Raw genomic sequence first — 27722 nt, forward strand, 5'->3', positions numbered from 1 at the left:
AAGATTCTTCAACTCTCTCTTAATACTATTTAAAATCATCCACACCTCCACACCCTCTTACCTAGTATCTCTTTTGTTTACCTATCACTACCTCGAACCCGGAACATGTACCTTCTCTCTATTCCTCTGCACAGAACATCCTTCTACTCATCATCTTTCAGCATATCTATTCCAAGCCTCTGGAATTCTCTCTCTGACCATGTCAGAGACTGTCGGACAATATCAAAATTCAAATTTAAATTTAAAAATCACATTCTAGTTCATGGAATTGCTTATTGAACATCTGTCAGGTTGCGCAACTTCGCCTTAACCCATGACGTATAGTAAATATTATAAGTATGCTGTTGTAAAATTGACAATTAATATGTAACTTATTATTATTATTGTTATTATTATTATTATTATTATTATTATTATTATTATTATTATTATTATTAGCTATCAGTTATCACTATCATCATTGCTATCTCTTTTTTCTTGTATTAGGTCGATGAGAGCTCTATAGTGTTCTTTTGACTCTGTTGACCCTCCATAGGGCTTTAACTTAATTTGTATTTTTTCCATTAGTGTTTGTATTTATATGTGCTATCTGGTAGGATGGAAGAGAAGGCCATATGGACTTAATCCTGTCAGATTAAATAAATAAATAAGTTATTATTATTATTATTATTATTATTATTATTATTATTATTATCCTTATTTCATGACCTTATTTACCATACAACATTCCTAGACTTTTTTGTGTCGTGACAGAAACCTGTACTAAAGCCTGAGATGTACATTAGGTGTGACAACAGCGCTGCATTGTCACCTCGGAGCTGCTATTTACATATTAAAGCTTGACACATGTCCTGCCTTAGCTTCACGTGGTCTCACACACAATGTTGTGCATCGTTTATTTTCTGACTCTGGGGCATCGTTCCGAATTGCCTTGTCTTCTAGTGTTGACTAGTTACATCATTGACTGCTGTGCTACTATGAAGCTTTTCATGTTCTATGCCATAAATTATACACGTCTTCATTATAACTCCCAAGATGCCATAGGCGGCTAATTTCCTGTGGTAAATGATCTAATATTCGATCCTTGGTAATGGATTTAATAAATGGAGTCCATTAAACTCCATTTTAGTAGCGTTTAAATTTTAACTAATTGAAGAATGTGGTGCCAAAACGCATAAGTCCATTTTTATGAAAGGTCTATGCTAGTTTTTTTTTTTTTTTTTTTTTTTTATCCATCGGTTTGGAACTGAGCGAGTTTCCAAGTGATATGCACAATAAGACAAATTTTTAGACGAGGATTGGCGTTATTTTCGATGAAAACAAGTTAAAAATATAATGACAGATATCATCCCAAAATACGTTGTCCATTTTATGAAAGGGCTGTGCTAGTTTTTTTTTATCCACTGGTCTATGGATTGAGCGTGTTTTCAAGTGACATGCACAAAAACACAAACTTTTAGACGAGGATTGGCGTTATTTTGGATGAAAACAAGTCGAAAATATAATGACAGATATCATCCCAAAATACGTTATCCATTTTATGAAAGGCCTGTGCTAGTTTTTTTTTTATCCACTGGTCTAAGGATTGGGCGTGTTTTCAAGTGACATGCACAAAAACACAAACGTTTAGACGAGGATTGGCGTTGTTTTGGATGAAAACTAGTTAAAAATATGACAGAGATCATTACAAAACGCGTTAAGTCCATTTTTATGAAACTACTGTGCTAATTTTTTATTCACCGGTCTACGGACTGGGCGAGTTTTCAAGTGACATTTACAATAACACAAACTTTTAGACGAGGATTGGCGTTGTTCTGAATGAAAACAAGTTAAAAATATGACAGACATCATTACAAAACGCATTAAGTCCATTTTTATGAAACTACTGTGCTAATTTTTTTTATTCACCAGTCTACGGACTGGGCGAGTTTTCAAGTGACATTTACAATAACACAAACTTTTAGACGAGGATTGGCGTTGTTTTGAATGAAAACAAGTTAAAAATATAATGACAGAGGTCATCCCAAAACGCGTTAAGTCCATTTTATGAAAGGACTATGCTAGTTTTTTATCCACCGATCTACGGATTGAGCGAGTTTTTAAGTGACATGCACAATAACACAAACTTTTAGTCGAGGTTTGACATTGTTTTGGATGAAAACAAGTTAAAAATATAATGGAAGAGGTCATCCCAAAACGCGTTACGTCCATTTTTATGAAAGGACTTTGCTAGTTTTTTTTATCCACTGGTCTACGGACTTTAGTCGAGGATTGGCGTTGTTTTCAAAGAAAAAGAGTTAAAAATGTGATAGAGGTTTAAAAAACAATCATGAACTCCAAATTTAATAACAACTGAAATTGACAGTTGCTTAATGGATAATTGATTTGCATTTTGTATTACAATTATAAATTTTCTGATTAATACTTAAATGATTTTCCTATATATTTAAGGTTTTTTTTTTTTTTTTGAAAAAAAAAAAAAACTATGTGTAGCTTCAGATGGGTTTCTCAGATATTAATCAATATTTCATTACAGAATGAAAGTACACGAAGTATGCCATTTTAAAAGTGTTTCTGTCACCAATATGAGATAATGATCTTAATGCATAACACCGGAGGTCAATTTAGAGTAATATATGTGATGTGTGTTTTCCTGTTTAAGTGACTATCTAATTCTTGACGAAGAAACTTTTTGACCAATTCCATTTAATCTTATATTGAGAGAAAACTGAGCACTATTATGTGTGTCGAAATTATTGCACTAGTTTTGTCATTATTAATTGCTTGTTTGATTTCATTAAGCAAATAATTCATTAACTGTAACAATGTATTAACTGATCACATTGTTCATTTGAGATAACACTTGTATCACCTGCAAATAAGATTATGTAGGAAAAATTAATTATTTATTGTTGAGGCTATATCATTAATATAAACTAAAAGTGGCATACGCAGAAATTTGTAAAGGGGGTCATTATTAAAATTGTTTACAATTTATATGCAAATCTAGTCTTTCAGGTGAAGCTCCCTGTAAAGCAGATTTGAATAATTTCAAGGGAAAAATTGTTCCGGGGCCGGGTATCGATCCCGGGACCTCTGGTTGAACGTACCAGCGCTCTACCACTGAGCTACCCGGGATCTCCACCCGACACCGTCTCAACTTTTCCCTTTATATCCACACAACTCGCATGGGCTGACGAATCTGCTTTACAGGGAGCTTCACCTGAAAGACTAGATTTGCATAATATATACGTTACTGTGTTCGTTAACAGAAAACCACAATTCCAAGTCACACAGAGATTGTGTGCACTCGTTGTGGGTCTCTGGCGTTTCGTCAGCCCACGCGAGTTGTGTGGATATAAAGGGAAAAGTTGAGACGGTGTCGGGTGGAGTTCCCGGGTAGCTCAGTGGTAGAGCGCTGGTACGTTCAACCAGAGGTCCCGGGATCGATACCCGGCCCCGGAACAATTTTTCCCTTGAAATTATTCAAATCTGCTTTACAGGGAGCTTCACCTGAAAGACTAGATTTGCATAATATGTACGTTACTGTGTACGTTAACAGAAAACCACAATTCCAAGTCACACAGAGATTGTGTGCACTCGTTGTGGGTCTCTGGCGTTTCGTCAGCCCACGCGAGTTGTGTGGATATAAAGGGAAAAGTTGAGACGGTGTCGGGTGGAGTTCCCGGGTAGCTCAGTGGTAGAGCGCTGGTACGTTCAACCAGAGGTCCCGGGATCGATACCCGGCCCCGGAACAATTTTTCCCTTGAAATTATTCAAATCTGCTTTACAGGGAGCTGCACCTGAAAGACTAGATTTGCATAATATATACGTTACTGTGTTCGTTAACAGAAAACCACAATTCCAAGTCACACAGAGATTGTGTGCACTCGTTGTGGGTCTCTGGCGTTTCGTCAGCCCACGCGAGTTGTGTGGATATAAAGGGAAAAGTTGAGACGGTGTCGGGTGGAGTTCCCGGGTAGCTCGGTGGTAGAGCGCTGGTACGTTCAACCAGAGGTCCCGGGATCGATACCCGGCCCCGGAACAATTTTTCCCTTGAAATTATACAATTTATATTATCGGTATTTTAAATTTCTATTATTATTATTATTATTATTATTATTATTATTATTATTATTGTTAAAATATGAACTGTAAAATGCACGAAACGTTAAACGAACGTTTCACAACAAAGTCAGAAGTCAACCTAACAAACAGATGGATATCGCTCTTAAAAAAACTTCAAAATTGACAATACACAGTATTTAAGATCTGCACTACAGAACTGTCAAAACGGTATTTCAATATATTTCACAACAAATTAAATGTCATTTTATTACAAGGTCGTAGACGGTAGGTCTCTCTATAATAAAGATAGCATTGTTATAATTCGAACGTACCACAGCAGCGTAAAACTTGGGAATTTTGTGGCAGTGATTATTTCGTGATATTTTTCCTGGCTCTTTCGTGAACTAACCAATGGTCTTACGAGATTCAAATTTCCGCGCAAACACACCGCTCTTTCTTCTCGTAATACAGATGTAAGACGTCAACGAACTCAGGTCTGTCTCCCTAGGAGAACTACCTCCCACCTCATTCTCCGACTACAACGTTTCAATTTGTTCGAATCGTTCAGTGGCTTGAAATTATTGGTTTTTAAACTAAATTTACACTAAAACTATCCAAGCTATTAAAATGCACCAGAGGAATAAATTATTATTATTATTATTATTATTATTATTATTATTATTATTATTTATTAGATTTTATATCGTTATGGACATAAACTACGATTCTACTCGCAATAATTATGCAATAAGAGGGTGTTGAACATTTGAAAAAAGAAAAACATATTTTTTTAGTAATAACTTTCCCTAAATGTACTATAGTATTACACATTTCTGTTACATATAACGTGAGCTATTCGCTCTGAAAATCTTCAGGGTTATTTAATTTTACTCTAAATACCAGTTTACTTTGTGATGAAACCTGATTTGAAGATACTGTGTGGCAAATAACATGGCGTTTGAGAGTAAATTTAGTTTATCAGTTATATACTAAGCCTTTGGCCGACATATCGATGGTTGAGAACCAGACTGTTCTAATTCCAACCTTTTGTAAGAAAGAAATCTGTGTTTCATTGTGTTGCAGTTCTTGTCTGCATATATGAATCGAACAAAATTGTAAATATTCCTCTCCATAAGGTTGCTATGAAGCTAGTCCAAATTGTTTCACGAAGTTCTGAATGTCAGGAGCTTAAAGTACAGTCAACTCTGGATATAGTGAACTAGGTTATAGTAAACATTCGGCTATAGTGAACCTAAATCGTTGGTCCCGACCCGCATACATTAAAAAGTACATTAATATTTCCGTTTATAGTGAACCCTCGCTTCGGTTATAGTGAACCTTGTATCCTGATAAATCCTTGTTTGAAGTCAGACCTTCTTGTATAAAATTGAAAGAATGTGTTGAGAGCAACATTCTAATTTTCTTACTCCTTTAGTCAAAGGATAAATGTAGGATTAGTGAATCCTAGACAATGAGTTGTACTGTAAATCCAGGCAACGCGTGACGACCTTCCCTCACTCCACCGTCGAAGGGTTGCCATTCTGTTCTCAGGCACACTACTCTACTGTTACTTCTAATCCTCCACCGCCAAAGGGTTATCTTTTGCTCTCAGAAACATTTAAATTATGACGGATAGCATCGAAACAACGGAAAATGAAATTTCCTTCTTTTATTAAAAGGGGACGGACATATCCATATGTAAGATTTCGATGGCTTTCAAACTCCATCAACCCTCTCCCAGTTTCCATTAAGTGACCCGGGAAATTCCAAGACTGTGTACGCAGTCACACCATAAAAGCGTTTGTCATTTCTATCTGACCTAGTGTTCCAACAGTGGATGTACTATATAAAAATGTCGAAGCGTAAAGTGTTTTCTTTGGAAGATAAGGCGAATATTATAAGTGACATTGAACGTGGTCTTTCGCAAGCGGACTTGGGTCGACAGCATAGTTTAAGTAAATCAATTGTGAGTAACAGTATACAGTGTAATCCATTCCATAAAAATGAAATATTTTATTTTCTTGTTCACAAATTTTATTCATTTGTCTTTTAAGGTTAGGAGAGAGACACTTCGGATATAGTCCGCAGAGGTTCACTATATCCGGAGTTGATTGTAGTAAAATGGACTTGGAACAGTCTGGTTCTGAGTCATCGATATTTCAGTGTACAGTTTCTGATCATTGAGATGTCATAGAAATACAATATTGGTCTCGTCATGTAGAGATAAGAATAGTATCCTTCAATAGTCATCTAGTCTCCAAAATCTTTGAAAAAGTAATGTATAAAAGATTATATCATCATCTAGAAAGATAGAACATTTTAGTCCCAGAACAATTTGGATTTAGAAAAAATAAAGGCACACAAAATGCAACATTTAGTTTAACTGACAAAATTCTGGAGGCAGTTAATAAAAAATTATAAGTTGGAGGGATTTTCTGTGATTTATCCAAAGCATTTGACTGTATAAATCATAAAATGCTGCTAGATAAATTAGATTATTATGGAATTAAAGGTGTTGCACACCAATGGTTTCACTCATATCTCATAGATAGGATATAGAAAGTTGAAATCAATACAACTATGAAATCTGCATCGACATGGGGAACTATTAATAATGGAATTCCTCAAGGATCAATATTAGGTCCTCTACTTTTTCTAGTGTTTATAAATGATCTTGGCCCCCTAATAAAAGATGTAGGTCATCCCATATTATTTGCAGATGATACAAGTATAGTAATTACAGCCAATAACTCCAACACATTCCAATCTTCAACAGAGGAAATTCTCTTCAAAATATGTGACTGGTTCTCAGTCAATAAATTAGTATTAAATTGTAACAAAACTAATATAATTCAATTTAAATCCTGTCCAAATTCAACGTCGCAAATTTCTAGCGCAATAATTAATAATAGATGCCTATTAGAAACAACAACAACCAAATTTCTTGGCTTAAAAATCGATAATGTGTTAAATTGGAAAAATCATATTAAATAAATTACCCCCAAACTAAATTCAGCTTGTTTTGCTATTAGATCTATGCAAAAGATAGTAAATATCAATACCTTTAAAACAATATACTTTGCATACTTCCACTCGGTAATGAGTTTTGGAATAATATTCTGGGGAAATTCCACAGATAGTAACAATATATTTCTATTACAAAAAAGAGTAATTAGACCAATAGTAGGCGCCAAATCTAGGGAATCGTAGGGCTATTTTAAAAAAACTACAAATAATGCCCATGGCTTGTCAGTATATCTTTTCATTAATAATCTTCCTCGTATGTAATCGTGAAAACTTTGTAACTAATTCAACAGTTCATAGCATAAATACACGTCAAAAAATGACTTTCATACGCCATCGGCAAGTCTATCGTGCTATCAAAAAGGAGTGCGTTATATGGCAGTACAATTTTTAATAGTCTCCCTATCGATATAAAAAATGAAACTCAAAACATAAAATTATTTAGGGCCAAATTAAAGAAGTACCTAATTTCTCACGCCTTCTATTCTATAGGTGAATTCATGACATTCAATAACACTTCATGAAATTGATACTAAAACTTTGTGTTGTACTAGCAGACTATATTGTAAATCTCGTCTATATATATTTCATCTAGACTGTGACTATAAATTAATATTTTATAATAGTATTAAGTTTTTTGACTTGTTGCATATTCTAGCTGTAAGCACGTATGAATACCATGGAATTTTGATAAATACAATACATTATAATGCTTACCCGTCTCGCGGGGCGCCTGGCGTTGGACGGCGGGGGCTGGAGCTGCTGTTGGGGCGGCGGCGGCTGCTGGTGGCCGGGCAATGCCTGGGGCGAACTCACTGGCAGTTTGCGGAAGGACAGCTTGAATTCCTCGATGGGAGTGTAGCTATTCACGTTCCAGCTGATGTTGTACATGTCCCGGTATTTTCCACGTGGTTCACTCACGAAGGTTGCGGGATTAGGACGGCCTGCCAAATCACACAGGAAGAAGTTGATATAGATCACAAACTTAAGAAATTTCATTAGTAGAACTATTTACGACTTTGAGAATGACAGGAACAAAATAGAAAATGTTAAAATTTGACTAATTATTTGGAGAGTGACAATTACGCGCAAGCCAAAACTTTACATGCCCGAAACTCATCAACTGCGTGCGGCGGTCAGTTGGGATATTATATCAACTATGCGCAATAGTCAGTTCTGGATATATATCAACTGGGCGCGGTAGTCAATTCTGGGTACATATCAATTAAGCGCGGTTTTCAAGATAATTTCAAGGATATCGTTCCCGGGACCTTTGACTTAGCACACCAATGCTCTACCGACTGAGCTACTGAAATAAACTTTGTTTTGTCTACCACAAATACGACTCGGCCATCGCCAAGATCTGAACTCCGATCTGAAGTCGTCGCAAGACAGCGTCCTGCCAACTTAGGGTACGTACACGTTGGAGCAACGATAAACGATAAAAGAAACGATCTAGTGACGCTTTGGTATTATCAAAAAATCAAGTGTTCATATCGGAGCAACGAGGACGCGGGAAGCGAACATTTTGATTTATCAGTAGAAGATAGTCTATACATCCACTTAGTGAAAGAAGATATATAGGAAATATCAGCTGCTAAGTTCAAGGTTAATATAACTTAAATACGGTACGTACAAAATTAAATCCGTCTCTCATCCCAAAGATAGTTGTGTTGTGATTGGTTCTTGTGATCACATAACATATGACGAATAAATACACAACTGATCAATTTGCCAATATCTACAATAATTAATTTAATACGCCGAAATAATAATAAATAGATTAATATTCGGATATATTGATAATCACCGGTAATTATACAGATTAATATTATCTTAATCAGAGATCATATAAACGACAAGAGCGAAGAAAATGGTACTTTTCTTTTTCGTCGCTTTTAACGTGTATCTTCGCTTTTATCGTTACTCCAATATGCACACCTCAATGACAATGCATTCTTCAATTCTCTCTGATATAGCATCGCTGCTTCTTTTATCGTTTATCGTGGCTCCAACGTGTACGTACCCTTAGCTACCAACGCGTCTGCTTCATTCGTAGGTAACTTAGAGGAATTTAAGAGTAAAAATTAGGGAAGGAAAAGTAACCTATGTATAAATATTCGGAATGTCTATGGGTAAATAGTAATTTGTGAAACAGTGTCGCATATAAGTTATCGGGATTCACTCGAATTCTTAAATTAGTGGGTGACGTCATTAATGAATCTGGAATTAATTATTAAATAACACCTAGACGTTCTTCAGAATTTTAAGTTTTGTTACCACTATCGAAACACATTCAGCTTCGAAGTGAACTCTCCATTTTAAATTCAAATAATACTAGATTTAAATGAAAGACGAACTGATGTATTGGTCTACATCAAATCTGCCAGCCTTAGAACTTACAATAATTAGTCAATTTCATTATATAATAGAAATACACGGAATATGACTCGATAATTTAAGAAACGAATTTCTTCTTTCTTTAATTGGGTGTGTTTGAACGATTTAACTAGAATTCAGGCAATAGTGACTTTTATACTCTAGTGACGGACTGAAACATTAAACAGTACAGACGAATTTCCTTCATAACAAAAACATAGGTCACAGTCTTCTTCCTAACGTAAAAGTTAAGTCAGTAAAAAGTTAATAAATGATTAATAATTAATCTAAAAAGAAGAGACGAAATTAAACAGAGAGAAGAGACGAGAATCACGGCTTAGATGAAATCCAATTATCATTTTTTTCTCCTCATCTCTCTGGGCGCCTTAATTTATTTTTCCTTTTTTCAGCTTTTCACAAATAACTTCAGATAAATTGATTTCTTGTTTATCTTACTCCAGCACGCCATCAACATGGAAATCAACTTTTGTGAAAGTCTCCACCGAACAAATAGTAAAATATGTTAATAAATTATAAAACTCTGTAAAAAGTTGCACTTTTCGATTCTCCCCCTTTTCTGTCACTCGTTTCATGTTTCTCTCCTTCGCACTTACCAATTTCTAAGGACATATAGAAATTGGATCAGTGAAAGAGTGCTGTAGAAAGTTGCTATATTTTTTATTCCTATTTTATATACGGTATGAGCCTCTAAATCATTACGTAACTTTCAGAGCAATTCGCGTCGAAAGACTCAACTTGTCCGTAATAAATAACATCGTTAGACTCTGCCTGCCAATATATCGCCGTTAACATTCGATACTTCGAGATCGGAGCTCCGTTCCAGGTCGCTGTCTACGACTCAATCCTTCGTCATTTCTTTCACTCCATATCCATTTTGAAAGGAAGGAATACTAAAAAATATAGTATATAAGATAATAGCCCCTTGCTGTATTAATCGTTCGTCACTGTCCTTTTCATCAAGATTATATCATCATCATTACTATAGTACAATTACCTTCATCATCAGCTTTCTCTTCGGAGACATCAGGATTTTTATCCTCATTAACATTCTTATCTTATCTTTCTCATTGTACTCATTATTCATTAACATAACTTTATTTGTATATTGTTATAATCATCTGCATGATAACACAAGTCCTAATTCTTCTCAGTATATTTTCACTCTTCTCATTACCTCTCTCATTACCAGAAATGGACGAAATTACGCAATACCGACAATTTGAAAAAAAAATACATACCGGTATTTGCACAAATCTGTTGATGGTAGGCTAATTTAACTCGGAAAAAATCAAGAATGAGATATCTGAATTTTACTGCTATTTATAATATTATTACGATGCACCGAAGTACATATATAATGATATTTCCGTGCAGAAATTCTGCGCTTATTCCGTCGGAACCCGGCCACTTAGTCACTCATAACGAGTGCACCTCTGCACATGTGTGGACATTGTGCCACTGTGAATGAGGGTAGGCCACTAGAAGGAACCCAAGAGGTGGAACTTAAACTGAGAGCATTCGATCTGATATCGGAATGGGAAACCGGTGTGGCTTAGTGGATAGAGCGTCAGCACGTAGAGCTGAAAACCTGGGTTCAAATCCCGGTGCCGGAGAGAATTTTTCTCCTTTCCACTCATCCTTCATCATATGCTATTTATAAGCAAAAATTGGTGTATTGCATAAAATTCATTTATTTATTCGGCTTTGAAATATTAATTCAACTGCTGGTCTCTTATTAAAAATCGGTTAGCCTTATTTGGTATTATTTGTGCTATTTTTTGTAATAGTATGAATGTTACAATACTCCTTGCGTAAAATGTTTTATATATATAAAAAAAAACAGATTTATTTCAATGGCCAATATCTCGAAACTGGTTTTTGGCGCTTGGTCTCTTATTGTGAAACTCTGTCCAATTGTAGCATTAGGCTGGTCCTCTAGTTGGGTTTCGACGCCGAAGTACATTTTCCTTCTCACTAGTTATGGAGGAAGTAAATTGGAAAATTGACAGTTACATATTAATACAACCCCCTCTTGCCGTTAGTTCTACCTCTTTCTTTCCTCATATTCTCATTGCCATTCTTGTATTCCCCTTGTTATCCTTATATTCCACTTGTTCACCTTGTATTCCCTTTCTTCTTGTCGTCTACTCTTGTTTATCACTAGATATGGAGTCGGCCTGGGTAGTGTAATTGGTATAGCGCTTGTCTTCTATGTTCGAGATTGTGGGTTCGATCCCGGCCAAGGTCGATGGCATTTAAGTTGCTTAAATACGACAGGCTCATGTCAGTAGATTTAATGACATGTAAAATAACTCCTGCGGGAAAATATTGTGCGCATACCGGCGACGCTGATATAAACTCGACAGTTGCGAGCGTCGTTAAATAAACCATAATTTTAAATAGATATGGAAGGGTAAGTTGGAAATTACCCTCCGGACCCTTTACATCCGAAGGCTATTTTGTTTTACTCAACTTGACATTTCGGACCGTCTACATTCGAATATTTTAGGCTATAGAGTTTTTGTGTTGTTAAATCTCCAGATTATCTGTGTCTGGTGTCAAATAATTGCTCATTTTTATAATTTTTTAACGAATCACCTTGTTAGTAAAGCATTTGTGTAGCTGATTTTAATGTGACAATGTTTTCTAGCTCGTGTCTGCTTGTAGGTTATGGTACTGTTTCTGCTTTTTAAAGAATTTTTGATAAGGGCGCAAATAGCCATAGTATCTGACGCACCATTCTTAAACCCCACTAACTACCTAAGTTGGAAATTAACACTCACATAAAAATACAACCTCCTCGACACAACTGCTCCCATTGTTTTCCTTAGTGTTCTTATCCTTCTTGTATTCTCCACGTCCACTTTATATTCCCCTTGTACTGCCGTCATTATCCTTGCATTCCTTTTGTTCTAGTATCCCCTTGTTCTCCTTGTTGTCTGCTTTTTCCGCAGAACAATTATTTCTCCTCACTAGTTATGGACTAATAAGTTGGAAATCGACAGTCGCTTAAAAATGCAGCTCCTCTTGTCGTTACTTGTTCCCCTTCCATTCCCCTTGTTCTCCTTAGTATCATATTGTCCTCTTTGCTTCCCCCTTGTTCGCCTTTTTCCGTTTCTTCTCCTTTATTTTTTCTTGGCCGCCTTGTTTTCCCTTTCTTATCCTTGTATTCCCATTTTTCATCTTGAATTTCCCTTGTTCTCCTTTTATTCTTATCATTCTCCTTGCCACCCCTTTGTTTTCTTTGTATTCTCTTGTTTTCCTTGTCTTCTTTTCCTTCTTCTTCTATTCCCCTTGCTCTCCTGTGTTCCTCTTATTCTAATGTATTGCCTTTCTTCTCCTTGTATTTCCATTATTCTTCTTCTATTTCCCGTTCTCTCCTTGCATTCCACTTGTTCTCGTTTATACAACAATAATCTCTCTCCCATACTTTTTCTTGTCCTCTTCTTCTTTCTTCCTTGTTCTCCTTGTTTACTCTTCTTATTCTTCTTGTACTCCCCTTGTCCTCCTTGTATCCGACTTATTCTTCTTTATACAATAGTGACCTCTTTGTATTCCCACAGTTTTTCTTGTCCTCATTTTTATCTACTTCCTTTCCCCTTGCTCTTCTCGTGTTCCTATTTTCTCCTTGTCGTCTCCTTCTCCTTTAATTCCCTTTGTTTTCCTGGTCTTACCTTTGTTCTTCTCATCTTACCTTGTTTGTCCTTATATTCCCCTAGTTTTTTGTCTTCCCCTTGTTCTCCTGATATTATCAGTTTTTCTTATCTTAACATTGTTGTCCTTGTATTCCCCATGTTGTCTTTGTCTTCCCCTTGTTCTACTTTCCTTTATCTAGTTCTCCTTGTCCTCCCGTTGTTCTGATTGTGTTTCACTTGTTCTCCTTGTTTTCCTTGTTTCATCCCTCGTACCATTCACACATAGTTCCACATAAAGCTATCGGACAATATAAAGCAATGCACTTGTTGATATTTTCACGAGATTTTCCCCAAGTACAGTAATTTTAAGTAAATTCGTGTATGTCTCAGGTTACCATTGAGTCTCAGAGGATAGGAAGATACAGATTCCCATTCAGATAATCGGCACTAACAACAGCACGGATGTCATTCCTATGCAACCGATTAACACATGGAAATGGCTCTCATTTCTGTTATCGCCTCAGTAAACTTCAGGGCTATTGTGTGACCAGAAGGACGAAGAACTAGATCAATGGAGAAAACCTATAACCCTATCTGGAATCGAAGTCACGACTTTTCGACTCGTAGATTTACGCTTTAACCGCGACGCTACCGCGTGCTCCAGTAATTGATATAGCGTCGTTAAATAACCGACTAAATAAAAAATTACACCACCATCATTACTATAATAATAATAATAATAATAATAATATTATTATTATTATTATTATTATTATTATTATTTTTATTATTATTACATTTCAATGCTTGGATTTTCGGCCTGTTGTGTGGTTTATCTTGTGAGTACTGTGAACTAATATTTTTTTTATTTTAGTAGGTCATTTTACGACGCTTTATCAACATCTTAAGTTATTTAGCGTCTCAATGAGATAAAGGTGATAATGCCGGTAAAATGAGTCTGGGGTCCAGCACCGAAAGTTACCCAGCATTTTTCTCATATTGGGTTGAGGGAAAACCCCGAAAAAACCTCAACCAGGTAACTTGCCTCGACCGGGAATCGAACCCGGGTCACTTGGTTTCGCGGCCAGATGCGCTAATCGTTACTCCACAGGTGTGGACTGTGAACTAATATTATGCATTATCGAGTAACGGGGGCTCCACAGTTCTGAGGTCACCATGGCACAGGGCCAGACTTTAACTTCACACCGAGAAACAAGGGACAATGAACACATAGCTAGTCCCTTTGGTAGGATGATTCTTCTTGTTTCTGACAGGAATGCAACGAATGTAACATCACCGCTGCGTAACCTAACTGGAGAACTTACACATATATCCGAGAAAGTTTATTTCCAAACATCTCACTGTTTACAAATCGATAGTGAACATTATTATATCTGCAGTGCTCGGGAAATGTGACATAAGTCAGTTTCCGCAAACCTTTTTTGATAATTTATTGACAACTTACACTGGTTTATGTCGATTTGATTTTTTTCTGTATGAATTATTGTAAAGGGAGAAATACTTATGTATTTTTTTCCAAGCGAGCAGATGTTCCGTAAGTTGTCAATAAATTATCAAATAGACTAAGGTTTGTGGAAACTGACTTATGTCACTTTTCCCAAGCACTGCAGATATATTCTGTATTACAATTATCATCTTCAAAATAGCATCGTTATTATCATCACCATCATAATTTTCACCTTAATTATAATAGTCATTGTCATTATGACCAGCTCATTAGTATACCAAAGTATGTTCTCAAAGTATAAATAAATAATTAAATAAATATGAGCCACTTGTCTCATAAGTAAAAAGAAAGTCAGAAAGGAAATGAGGAAAATAATAAATAAGGAATGGGAATAAATAGTGAAAGAAAAAGAAGAAATGACAATAAAATAAATGAATAAATAATTAGGAGTAAATGGGAAAAAAGGAAAGGAGGAAATTGTGAAAGTTATTTATTATTTATTCATACGGCAGAGTTAAGACCATAGGGCCTTCCCTTACACTCTACAACATAGATGTCCAATTGTAACTCGTACGAGGTAATCCCTGGCGTAAGCAACCCGCAGCGCATATTCTTTAAGGTCGTTTTTCCTATTTTATATGGAAAGTTATTGATCTTAGCAGAGCATGGTTGACGTCCGATATCTCCTGGTTCTATAGGCATTTGGACACCCATGCTCTACCAGGCCACAAAGTACACCAGCAGTGAAATTAATGAAAGAACAAAATAATAACATATTATAGAAGAAAGGCTTCGGAATACATACAATAAAGGTTGGAAAAAATTAAGAAAACAGAAAATAGTCTGCAAGAAATATAAATAAATACAGAGATAATGATTTTGTAAAAATATTTCGTAACCTGAATACTGCACTCCTCATTTTTCGGGTTTAAAGTTATACATCATCAAGATACGATGGAGCCAAAGAGGCAGAGAAAGAAAGGATGAAATAAATAGCAAACTGAAGAGAAATAAGATAAATAAAGGTTAAAGAAAATGGAATAAAGAAAAAGAAAAAGAAATAACAAGTGAAAAAGAAAGCAAGAAATGTAACACTAAAGGAAGGGGAGAAGAGACAAATGGATAATCTGATGGGATCTATGATTCCCTTAAAATCCGTAAAACTTCTATATGCTTGGTATATATTTAAATTCACAGGTCTTAGGCCTGGTTCGTTCTGCAGCCTATCGCACGCATTACAAATATACAACCAGATTTACTGTTAAAATGTTTACCTAAATAACTGAAGTTTCTTTATATAAAATTGTTTATCTTCAATATTGTTCACAATGAATTTATAGCCTACACATTCACAATTGATGTATATGAAATTTTATTCACAACTCCTTAAACTAGTAATTTTTCCCCTTCCTTTTACGTTTCCAACATTCTATCGCACTTTTTATCTTTACCGTTTCACTATTTTTGCTTCTATTATTTAGCTTACGATAAGCATACATGCACTGTGCTTGCAACTTTTTCGCTTCTATAACACAGCAAAATCGAATGCTGTAAACTGTTATTAATTTCAATCTTCACATATATAATATATTCTTCTATTTTTTAATTTTTATTTTGAGTACCTGATCTCTTGTATAAATGAACTCATATATCTTTACACTCGCATGACCGACTGGTATCTTAGCAGACACATGGCTTCATAATTTCCTTTTATACAAATTTCATTTGGAAACTACCATCTATTTTCTCACAAAATAACGAAAGCGTTAATGTTTCTCCTATAATGAACTTTAGGCACTTTATTTTATTAATCTTACACAAAATTGTTAGAGAAAGTGATGGAATACCATTCTGTTTTCTCGTTTTGAGACCTACATGTTCTGAATACTGTAACGGTAAGTGTGGATGATTTATATTGTAATCCGGCAGAATGTAAATTTGGGTATCTTTCCTGAATATGTATGTTTACAAAGGGACTTTCAGTGTAACAATTTTGGACTATTTCTCTGCGCATGCGTCGATAGCCTTCGGCCCCCACCTGGAACGCGAGGCCAGTTGGATATCTGCCCTGATACGGGTGGTTAAGACGAGAGGATCAATTGATCTGGAGAGATCAACTGGGTTCTGGTTGACTTTGGTATGTAATAAGCTTACACTGGATGTATGGAAGTTGTTACTGTGACGTAGGTTATGTTGGGTTGAGAGAGTTTTAATGGACATGTAATAAGGATGTTGTTGGATGAGATAAAGCAAGTCTTAATGGCCTGATCTTTAACTGATTAGTAATTGTTCAAATTCAAGATATTCTTGTTACTTTGGTTTGAAAGTTTGTTGTTAATTCTGTTTAAGAGAAAGGAAATAATAAAAGGAGACATAATACATTTTGAGATTTTTTGAACTTAATAAAGATTCTAATCAAAACACTAATATAGTGAGTTCCCGCTTCAATACTGAACGTAAAGTATAATCCTATTTGTTGCTGAATTTCCCTGTGAAAATAGTACATTGTATATAGAAGATCGTAAGATGTTAGGAAGTGTTTAAAAAATCATTATCTATAAATCTAAATACTTCATAAAATGGAGGTACAAATATGGAATACTATTAACAAGTTACAAGATTAATAAAATTGCAAAGTCAAAATGACCTCTACTGACAAAAGCAGAAAACAAGCATTCAGCATCTTCAATAGAAGGTGTTTTCCTAACCGTAATACTGAATCCAGATGACTCGTCTCTCACTTCTTTTCTCTAACTTGTTTTATGGCTTCTTGCGTTACACTTTCATTCCACTGTTTTCTAAGTTTGTTGGAAGGTGAGGTTTTACCTCTTCCTACAAGTGCTAACACTAGTAACGAAACAGAAAACCAGAGGATAATGATAGAATACTAATAATATAGTATTTTATATTTGTTACACACTAATGTTGTACGTTATAACCTCAAAACATATCATAATTTAAAAATAAATAAATTAAACATACATTGCTATAAACGTGGACTATTTTTCTTTAAGAATGTATAGCATTAATATGTCTAACATTGACGAGTAACAATGTATATGAAAGAAAAGAATTTACCGCCAAACTTTTCACAGTTCTCGAAAACTCAATACTGATAAACGTTTCAACAGTTCAGCATCTAACTGCAAACTAACACATTCCCGCGAAAGAGAGTATCAGTGCGCAGTACTTTGGAAGACTTCCGCTAGAATACAACTCGTCTCAAGTTGTATATCACACTATTTCATATTTGCAACACTTCTTATACTAATTTTGCCACTTTCTGTGTCGAATGTGGACACTTTACGTCAAACAGAAAGAGAAATGGTTGTACTCGTACACGAGGAATATCCGATCTCTGATAACTAATTTGAATGATGTCATGTACGTCAGGAATCACACCGACAGTTGAACTGCGGCGAGAGGTGACAGACCAATAGTGAGTGACTTCATAATCAGAGTGCACGGTGTATCACAGTAGCAATGCCCAAGAAAATCAAGCCTTTTTTGTGAGGGGTACATAACAACTCTTTCCGATGCCAAGTACAGTTACGTGAAAATCATAGGAGTCTGCAAAAAACGTGGTTTCGCTATTTCCAAGAGAGGCATCTTGTGTGTACCTAATAAGACTGGGAAAGATCGAATGGGATTAATTCCAGAATGGAAAAAGCATGGAAATCCATCCCCCCGCCGTCTCAAGTTGCCGCATCACACGAGCTGACACAACTTAATTCCATTCGAGCTTTACAATTCGTATTATGTACAGTTGTCAAAACAAAAAAAAAGTGGCCGCACTCGTGAACAGCGAATATTTTCAAAGTCCACTTCGGGTCGCGGCGATGTTACACGATGCATGTGCTTGTACAAGCAGTTACCGAACTATTAATGTGTTCCATATCTGCGCCTCGTAGACCAGCGGTAGAGTGCTTGTTTAATGATTCAAAAGTTGTGGGTTCGGGCCTTCTTCAAGTTTTCATTTTATTTTTTAATCGTTCTTTAGCGATGTAAATGATATTCAAATTATCATTTATATCCATTTACCGTTCTCTATGGATATCACGTTATTTATATTTTGTTATCGTTCTTTAGAGATATGAATAAAATTCAAGTCATCATTTGTATTCTGTTATCGTTTTATAACGATATGAATAATAATAATTATTATTGTATCTCCAATGGGGGTTAGCCCTATTTTACATATGTACTGTATGTTAGGGCTGTAGTTTTATACACAAAAAAGATGAGCATAAAGAGAAATGGAAAAGAAAATTAAATTATCTAACGCGATGTAAACAAAACATAAACAATCCGTAAATTAGGCATTGCGATTGCAAAACAAATATCAGTTATCAATTTGAAACATACAAAAACATTAACAACACACATACGTAACACTTCTATAACACAAATATGCAGCTTTCCGTACCATACATCATAAATTAATACACAATAGTCACACAAACACAATCAAACTATAATTACGACATTGCGACGACATCAAGCATCCCATAACTGATTCACATACATAACAAATCAAGCATCCGTTGCAACACATACACTTCAACATAGTAACAACATTTTTAAAAGTTACAAATTTTGCTCCAAGAATAATAAATAGGGCACTGTTACTAATTACTATTCTTCTAGAATTTCTTAAACACATCTGTAATAAATCTGTGAAATTCCGATATGAATTTATATTGTTATCGTTCTTTAGAGATATAAATAATATTCAAGTTATCATTTATATTCTGTTTTCCTTCATTAGCATTATAAAATAATATTCAAGTTATTTATATTGTCATTGTTCTTTCGCAATATAAATAATCTGTATTTTATGTAAGTAATTATTATAACACAAATAACCATCTTTATTTGTAAAATAGGTTATTTTATTTAGATAATTAAATACGTATTATATAATATCTTATATTAATTAAACAAACCGATATTTATCATTTATATTCTGTTATTGTTCTTTAGTGATACTGTATAAATAATATTCAAGTTATTTATATTGTAATCGTTCTTTAGCGATATAAATAACATAAGTTTAATATTAGGTTTGGAAAAATCCAGTTGCATAATACTGGTATTAGTTTTTCTTTTTGTATTATTAAAATATACTATTTTGAACCACAATAAAATGAAAAGGAGTAACGAGGAATTAAACCTGAGACGTTGACATCTAAATTCCGACGTTCGTCCGCTGAGCTACGAAGGCAAAAGTGTGGAAACATTTTCGGAAAAATTGGCCCAATCACACTCTAAGATTTTCTGATGATTCGTAGAAGCTAGTCCAGGATGCGGGGGGCAAAGGCTAATTGAGATTTCCCGGTCTCTGATCGGGTCAAACATCCTGATAGAATTAATATTTAACCCTTGCCGTGACTGGGCCCAATTAGTCAAATCCACTCTCCTCATCTCCACGCTTGGGCCCCCTGGAATTTAATAAGATGCGAAAGAGATAGTGGTGTGCGGAAAGCAACGGGATGTTACCGCATTCAGGCCTATCCTTCCCAAGAGAAACTGCAAACATGAACAAAGGAAGCTTTTAATAGAAGAAGAAGGATCTTCTGCGGACCTCTGGAAAAAGAACTAAGGAAGAGACTAGTGAAGTGCTTTGTGTAGAATGTGGCATTGTATGGGGAAGGAACATGGACATTACGACGAAATGAAGAGAAACGAATTGAAGCATTTGAAATGTGGATGTGGAGAAGACCGGTGCGTGTGAAGTGGACAGACAGAATAAGAAATAAAATTGTGTTAGAAAAAGTGAGTGAAGAAAGAATGATGCTGAAACTGATTAGAAAGAGAAAAAGGAATTGGTTGGGTCTCTGGTTGAAAAGAATAATAAACGACATTAAGATATGTGGATCATATGCGGAGACTAAGAGGAAGGCAGAAAATAGAAAAAGATTGGAGATTGCTGGGTTTGCAATGAAAGACATGCCCATGGACAGAACACCTATGTATGTATGTTCAGAATGCCTGGAATATCATGTCTAAGAACATTCGCTATTTGCAAAGACTAGTCAATTCCATGCCCACTCGACTGCAAGATGATCGAGATAAGAGGAAGATAGACTAAATATTGAATTGTGGCTTTTTGTTTTGTTTTTTGAACGTTTAATTGTTTGAATGTTTTAAGACCGACGCCAGTAAATTTGTTTTATTTATTCCACGAAAGATATTTTTATTGAGAATGAAATCTTTTTCTTTCCATTTGCATCCACAATATCATAATGATAAAGTCATGGCGTAATATATTAATGAACCTGATGTTAATTACTGAAATAATCGTAAAAGAGAAAGGAGCCATTATGTATAGTTTGTCTCTCTCAAAAACAGAACAAAAAAGAACATAAAAAGCACGAGGTTGTAGTCGAACGCAGGACCTCATGAATAAGAAGCCTGAACGCTACCATTACGCTATCGAATAACACACAGAATACTTTAATTATAACTGTAGATATCAGGCAACGTGGTCCAACAACATGTAACATCGCCTGTCTCCGAATTGTAGCGAAGATACCCGAAGGGAACTTTGTTTCAGGAGAGCGGCCACTTTTTCTTTTGACAGCTGTAACGAAACCTCGTTTATTGCAGGCTTCTTTTATTTTCAGTTAACTGTACTTGGCATCGGAAAGGATTGTTTTGTATCCCTCCCAAAAAGGCTCGATTTTCTTGGGAATTTCTGCTGCGAGTCGCCGTACACTCTTACTATGAGATCACTCAATACTGGTCTGTCATCTCGCGCCGCAGTTCAGCTGTCGTGTGACTCCTGACGCACATGATGTCATTCAAATTCGTTGTCAGAATCAACCCTGTACAAAGATAAATATAAGAACTGAAGAACTGAAGGTATACTGTAATTGCAAAGTAAGTTTCGAATAGCTAAAGAGCACATTTTTGTGTACCTTTGGAAAAATAACTATGGAAGATACTAGTGCAATGCTTTTTTTTTTGTGGAGTTTGTCACTGTAAGGGGACAAAAACAAAGATATTGAGAGAGAGTGAAGAGAAACGTCTGTAAGAATCTGAAATGAGGATATGGAGAAGAATGAAGTATATGAAATGAAACCGTGTTAGAAAAAGTGGGTAAAGAAAGTATATGGCTGAAATTGATCAGGACGAGAAATAGAAAGTTGAGATTGAGATGAAACTATCTACCGAAGGATGCACTGGAATGAATGGTGAACGGGAAAATGTTCTAGATAGAAGAAGATATCAGATGAAAGACAACATTAAGGTATATAAATCGTATGCGGACACGAGAGGAAGACGGGAAGAAAGGCAGATTGGAAAATTTGAGGTTTGCAGTGAAGGATTTTTCTCGGGCAGAAAACTACTGTTCTCATTTCAGGACAAGAACAGAGCAAGGAATGCGAGTTTTTTCCCCCCACACTTACAACCAAACCCCGACACGGAATCGGCCGGCCAATGTCTGAGCGTTGTTTGTACCAGCCGACCAATAACACCACTCCCACTCACATCCTCCTTCAGAAACGCTGATTTACTTGATTACTTTCACCTCTTACCACGCAAGGACCATACTCCCTTCGCACAGATCGCTCGTTAAATTTGTACAGTATGAATGAATGAATTAGATATTGTAAATCTTAATCTAAAGCAGATAATATTGTACTGTATCGAGCTTTATGTTATACGTAGTCAGTTTCTGTCCTTCAATTCAAGTCTGCACATTTACACACCTGACAGCTCCAATCTCTGCCGGGTCTTGCCGATCTGGTTGTCTGCCACGCAGCTGTAATTAGCGAAGTCAGAAGCCTGCACTTTGCGGATGATCAGCGTGTGTCGACTGCCTCGGGACTCCATAATGCGCCTTTCCGTCGTATCCAGTCGCATTGTGTCTCTGTACCACAGCACCTGAAACCGCACATTGCAGCTACGTCATTTGTATGATCACACAGAGCGGTTATATATCCACATATGCAGCTATGGTAATTTACATCTATGTGTATTGAAAGTGTCCGGTTTTAAATATTAAAAAGAAACTGAATAGCAATATCATCCAGCATTGGAATGACCAATTGACATCAAGTATTGACGCTTCTACAATAAAACAACTCTACTTTGTCACAATATATGTATGATATATTATAGTCTATTATCTTAATTTGTATCAGAACATGGAAAATTCGGAGCATAATTCTATTGCTTTAAAATTAACATAGCAGATAGATTCTACTATAATTTTGTATCCAAGATCTCTAAACAGTTAACCCTTAAATTCACAATGTATCCTATAGCATACAACAGGTTAATAGGCTATAAGCTATAATTTTAATAGAATAGACAAAAATGGTAGGAAAATTAAATTTAACCAAAATTTCACAATACTACAATATTGTACAACATATAAAATATGGACATTGCGATAGTTTAATAAGTTCGAGGGAAAAATTGTTCCGGGGCCGGGTATCGAACCCGGGACCTTGGTTAAACGTACCAACTGAGCTACCCGGGAACTCTACCAGACACCGATCCAATTTTTTCCCTCTATATCCACTGACCTCAAAGTGGGCTGACAACTGTCAGCAACCAACATTGAGTGCACACTAACTCTGTGTGACTTAAATTGTGGTTTTCTGTTAACGAACAGTGACGTGTATTATGCAAATCAAGCTTTCAGGTATAACTCCCTGTAAAGTTGATTTGAATAATTTCGAGGAAAAAATTATTCAAATCAACTTTACAGGGAGTTATACCTGAAAGCTTGATTTGCATAGCGATAGTTGTTTTCTTTACAGTCCGACACGGTTTAATAAACTAGTGTGAGAAATGAAGTTTGGCCAAATTACATTTTCTTTTGTAGTCCACAGTAGCATTCTTAAAGTATTGGAATTGGTATGGGGAGATTTGCCTAAAGATGTCCCCACCCGGAGATCCGACTGGGGGACAGTTTTAACTCCGGAATATTTATCTTTAGGACTCATACTCATGTATGTTGTGGCTTTCATGTTACTGTATTGGAAAGCACCACGACAGCTAGTGGTTTGCGATGTTAGAATCCTGTGTCTCAACTCTATTCTCAATTATCATCTTAGCGTGTGCTCGATCACACTAACCTCTAGCGCTTAAAAGTGGAACTAAACTCCAGCGCACAGAGAAACAAAACACAGGAAAATTCGCTCAGTGTCCATTCTTTGTGATCCCTATTCGCTGCGGTACTCTCTTAAGGCAAATTTATACAAATTGTAAGAAAAAATTATTACTAGTGTCCTGCAAAGTTCGAACACGAGAGAGGCAACCAAGACATCACAAACTTCATCTTATTTCAAATGAAAAACTAATCCCAAGATATGTGCTGAAATCCTTTAAAGTTTAAAACATGAAGGGATGGAAGTGTAGGACAGCGAGTATTTTTATAACAAGGTGGAACAAACACGACAGGACTCCTTCTGTAAAGCGAACATCGGCGAATATCGAACTTCACCATACTCGAAAAACTTGAACCGAACATAGCGCCTGTAATGCACGACGCTAACGCATACCATCCTCCATTGCATTTATTATATCAGAAGAAATGTTGCTGTTTAGAGTTTAAATATTTTGTCAGGCAATACATCTCACTTGACGATATATGTCAGAGTAAGAACAATTGTTTGTGTACATCTGAAGTTTGATTAGTGGAATATGTTACTAGTCAGCGATATATGCAATGGAGGAGGAAAGATATTTGTCACACTACCCTATTATCTCCTGGCTTAGTTGTCTCGTGACTGATGCCTTATTAGTGTCACGAGGTTCGAACTTGTCTTTGGACAATTCAATAAACAACAACTACAAACTGTTTCAATGTTTATAGTTTCTGCATACTCATTTACACACTTTTGTGCCGGTTTTATTAATTTTATTTATTTATTTATTTATTTATTTATTTATTTATTTATTTATTTATTTATTTATCCTGGTAGAGATAAGGTTATTAGGCCTTGTCTTCCCCTTTACCAGGGGATTACAATTACAACATTAAGAATACAATTACAATTAATATTATTAAATATTAGGTTAGGATATGTTATCTAATGTATTTTGTTTGTGTCAATTTTATTTTAATCTGTGTGTTCTTTTGGACAGTGGTTGGATCTAGTCTACCAACGAAGTAGAACTATTTTACACAGCACATACAGTCAGAAGACAAGTGCATTGGATTTAAGAGTACATTCTGGTAATATAGTACATCTATATATATAATATTGCTCTATCTATCCGTCCGTTCGTCCGTCCATCCATCCATCCATAGAAATTACAGGCTACAGTCAAATCCTCTTAATTTACTTCCAACTTATTTTTCCACATTTCAAACGCCATAGGCGTATCTCAGTCGGTTAAGGTGCTTGCCTGACGTTCCGCTTGAGCTGATTACCAGGTTGGGTTTTTTCCGAGGTGTTCCCCAATCGTAAGGCAAATGTCAGGTGATGTATGGCGAGTTTTCAGCCTCATCTCTCCAAATATCATTTCGTTATCACCAATCCAATCGACGCTAAATAACCTCGTAGTTGATACAGCATCGTTAAATAACTAAGTAAAAATAAATCACATTTCAAAAGTTGGTACAATTCAGACCAATCTATTTTCAGCATATTTTAGATGTGTCTTTTTTTTATCAATTGTTCAATGACCAGCCACGCAATGGATATCATGCTAACAACTCAAATATTAATATTAACAAATAATTGCTACATAATTAATGAAAATAAAAGTAAGGTTAATATTGAATTTTTAGCATTTCATACTAAAATATTTTAAAATTGGCCTCAAGCCCTATAGAATAATGCAAAAATTATTAACAATCTTTATGCTTACATCTACACCGTGTTAATATTTATTGTGCAGTTTACGTTATCCATTACACAAATCGATGGAATATTATTTCTATCGATTGTGGAAGTCGTACATACCTGCATATTTTCTCCTTGTAAAATTTGTACAAAACTTCTACCCCCTTGGTTTATTCTCCTAGCGCTTCGTTACATTTATCTAATACTCTTTTCGAACTTCAGAATACCCATTCAAATCTCCCTCCATGATTTTCCGTCTATGTACTGTTCCTGCATGCCCTGATCACATATATAACAGATTGCTCAGTCTTATAGGCTTTGACGGCAACAACTTTTATCAATTTCACTATGTTGCCATCTAGCTACTGCATAAGAAATCAAGTTATAACTCTCATTTGAATTACATGGAGCAACTGTACTGTCATCTAGCGGTCGTTCCCAATCGACGGTGGCGATCCTGGTGGTTGTTCTCTTCCACATGTTACCGTTTTTAACATTGGGATGGCCAATCTGTTATATATGTGATCTGGGCTGCATGGCTAGCCCCGTAATGAGCGTAGTTCGTGCACCAACTTCTACAATATATACAGACCAGTTGATTCTGAGCATATTTTAGGGGTGTTCTTTTCTACCGATTATTCAATACGTACATGTTAATATTCATTTATTTAAAATAATGAAATTCGTTCTGATTTTCCGTCTTTCAACTGTTCCTACATGAATAGCCCCGTTATGAACGTATTCGTTAACAACTTCTACAATACATGCAGGCCAGTTGATTCTGAGCATATTTTAGAGGTATTCTTTTCTTCCGGTTGTTCAATACGCACATGTTAATATTCATTTAAATACTGAAATTCGATATAATGTGAAATAAACTATTTTACGTTACAAGAATTGAAAGTGTTTTACGAAACACACCTCAACTCACCCATAAAACCTCACTTTCTGTCCTTGTAACGCAAATAACATATATTCATATATGTGGAAGGGTCATTCGTTAGAAACAGCGTTAGGTTAGACGTGAGAGAAAAATTTAATTGTAAAATTCATCTCCACGTAAACTTTAATTGTTGATTACTCAGGAATGGGCAATGTAAAGAATTATTGCAAAGTGAAAGTAAAATAATAATGGAATAAAGACTTTTAACAATCTCTATTTCTTTTATTTTCTTTACAATAGATTTCTATGAATTTTTAAATTCATTTTTTGAGTAAGTTTTATGTGTAATATTCTATTCGTAGTTTGCCACTCGGTCCATTTCATTTCATTCTGTAAAATATGCCTCCTAACGGCTTCAGCAGCTCGGTTTCAGGTTCTAATGAGTGCACTTATTCTATGTTATAGTGGAAGCATGAGACCATATTATTCTTTCTGCCATTACAATTCACACTGGCTCCACCCCTGTCTGACTCTGCTTTTCATGCCGTCCGTCTCGCTCCATTCCATATATAATAATTATTTCATAGGGTCTATTTGGACTATTTCGGTTCAAAATCTGATAGTTGAACATCATAAAGCATAATTTGAAATGTTTTGACATAAATACACCTATACATAAACGTCGCTAAGCCTAAAGTGTTATTTTAATAGAAGACGTATTTAAGACAAATTCTTTGGAACCAAGATTCCTCTGTCAATTATGTTCTTCACCGAAAAATAAAGAAGGTACACTTCAGAATTCTAAATGAAGCGGTAGAGCAAATGGACAGGTTCAAATATTTGGGGTGTTCTATAAGCAGTAACATGAGCTGCTATCAGGAAGTAAAAAGAAGAATAGAAATGGCAAAGGAAACATAATAAAAAGGAGTATCTTCTTCGGACCTATGGAAAAAAGAATTAAGGAAGAGACTAGTGAAGTGCTTTGTATGGAGTAGAAATATGGACATTAGGACGACATGAAGAGAAGCGAATAGAAGCATTTGAAATGTGGATATGGAGAAAAATGAAATGTGTGAAGTGGACAGACAGAATAAGAAATGAAACTGTTTTGGAAAGAGTGAATCGAGAAAGAATGGTGCTGAAACTGATCAGGAAGAGAACAATGAATTGGTTGGGTCACTGTCTGAGAAGAAACTGCCTCCTGAAGGATGCACTGGAAGGAATGGTGAACGGGAGAATAGTTCGGGGCAAAAGATATCAGATAATAGATGACATTAAGATATGAAGAGTTCGCGGGAAAAACGATGAATGTCACAGTTTTCTTAAGGTTGATGTCATTATCTAATTCAATGGATCACTGCGAAATTTAATATTGTTCTTATGAAAAATGGTAAAAAGGAGAATTATCACCACGAATACAGTAATCCTTTCCTTTA

General features: G+C 35.5%; 1 protein-coding gene across 2 annotated transcripts in view; it reads right to left on the reverse strand.

Moving 5' to 3' along the window:
- LOC138700204 (limbic system-associated membrane protein-like) overlaps positions 1-27722 on the reverse strand; it is a 1013135-nt gene that overhangs the window by 83114 nt on the left and 902299 nt on the right. For both annotated transcript variants that reach the window (XM_069826646.1, XM_069826645.1), the window contains exons 6-7: positions 22311-22485; positions 7810-8036 (exon numbers count right to left, since the gene is read on the reverse strand). In XM_069826646.1, coding sequence (XP_069682747.1) covers positions 7810-8036; positions 22311-22485 — 402 coding nt within the window. The remainder of the gene's footprint in view (positions 1-7809; positions 8037-22310; positions 22486-27722) is intronic.

Source organism: Periplaneta americana, chromosome 5 (genome assembly GCF_040183065.1).
Source record: "Periplaneta americana isolate PAMFEO1 chromosome 5, P.americana_PAMFEO1_priV1, whole genome shotgun sequence".
NCBI lineage: Eukaryota > Metazoa > Arthropoda > Insecta > Blattodea > Blattidae > Periplaneta > Periplaneta americana.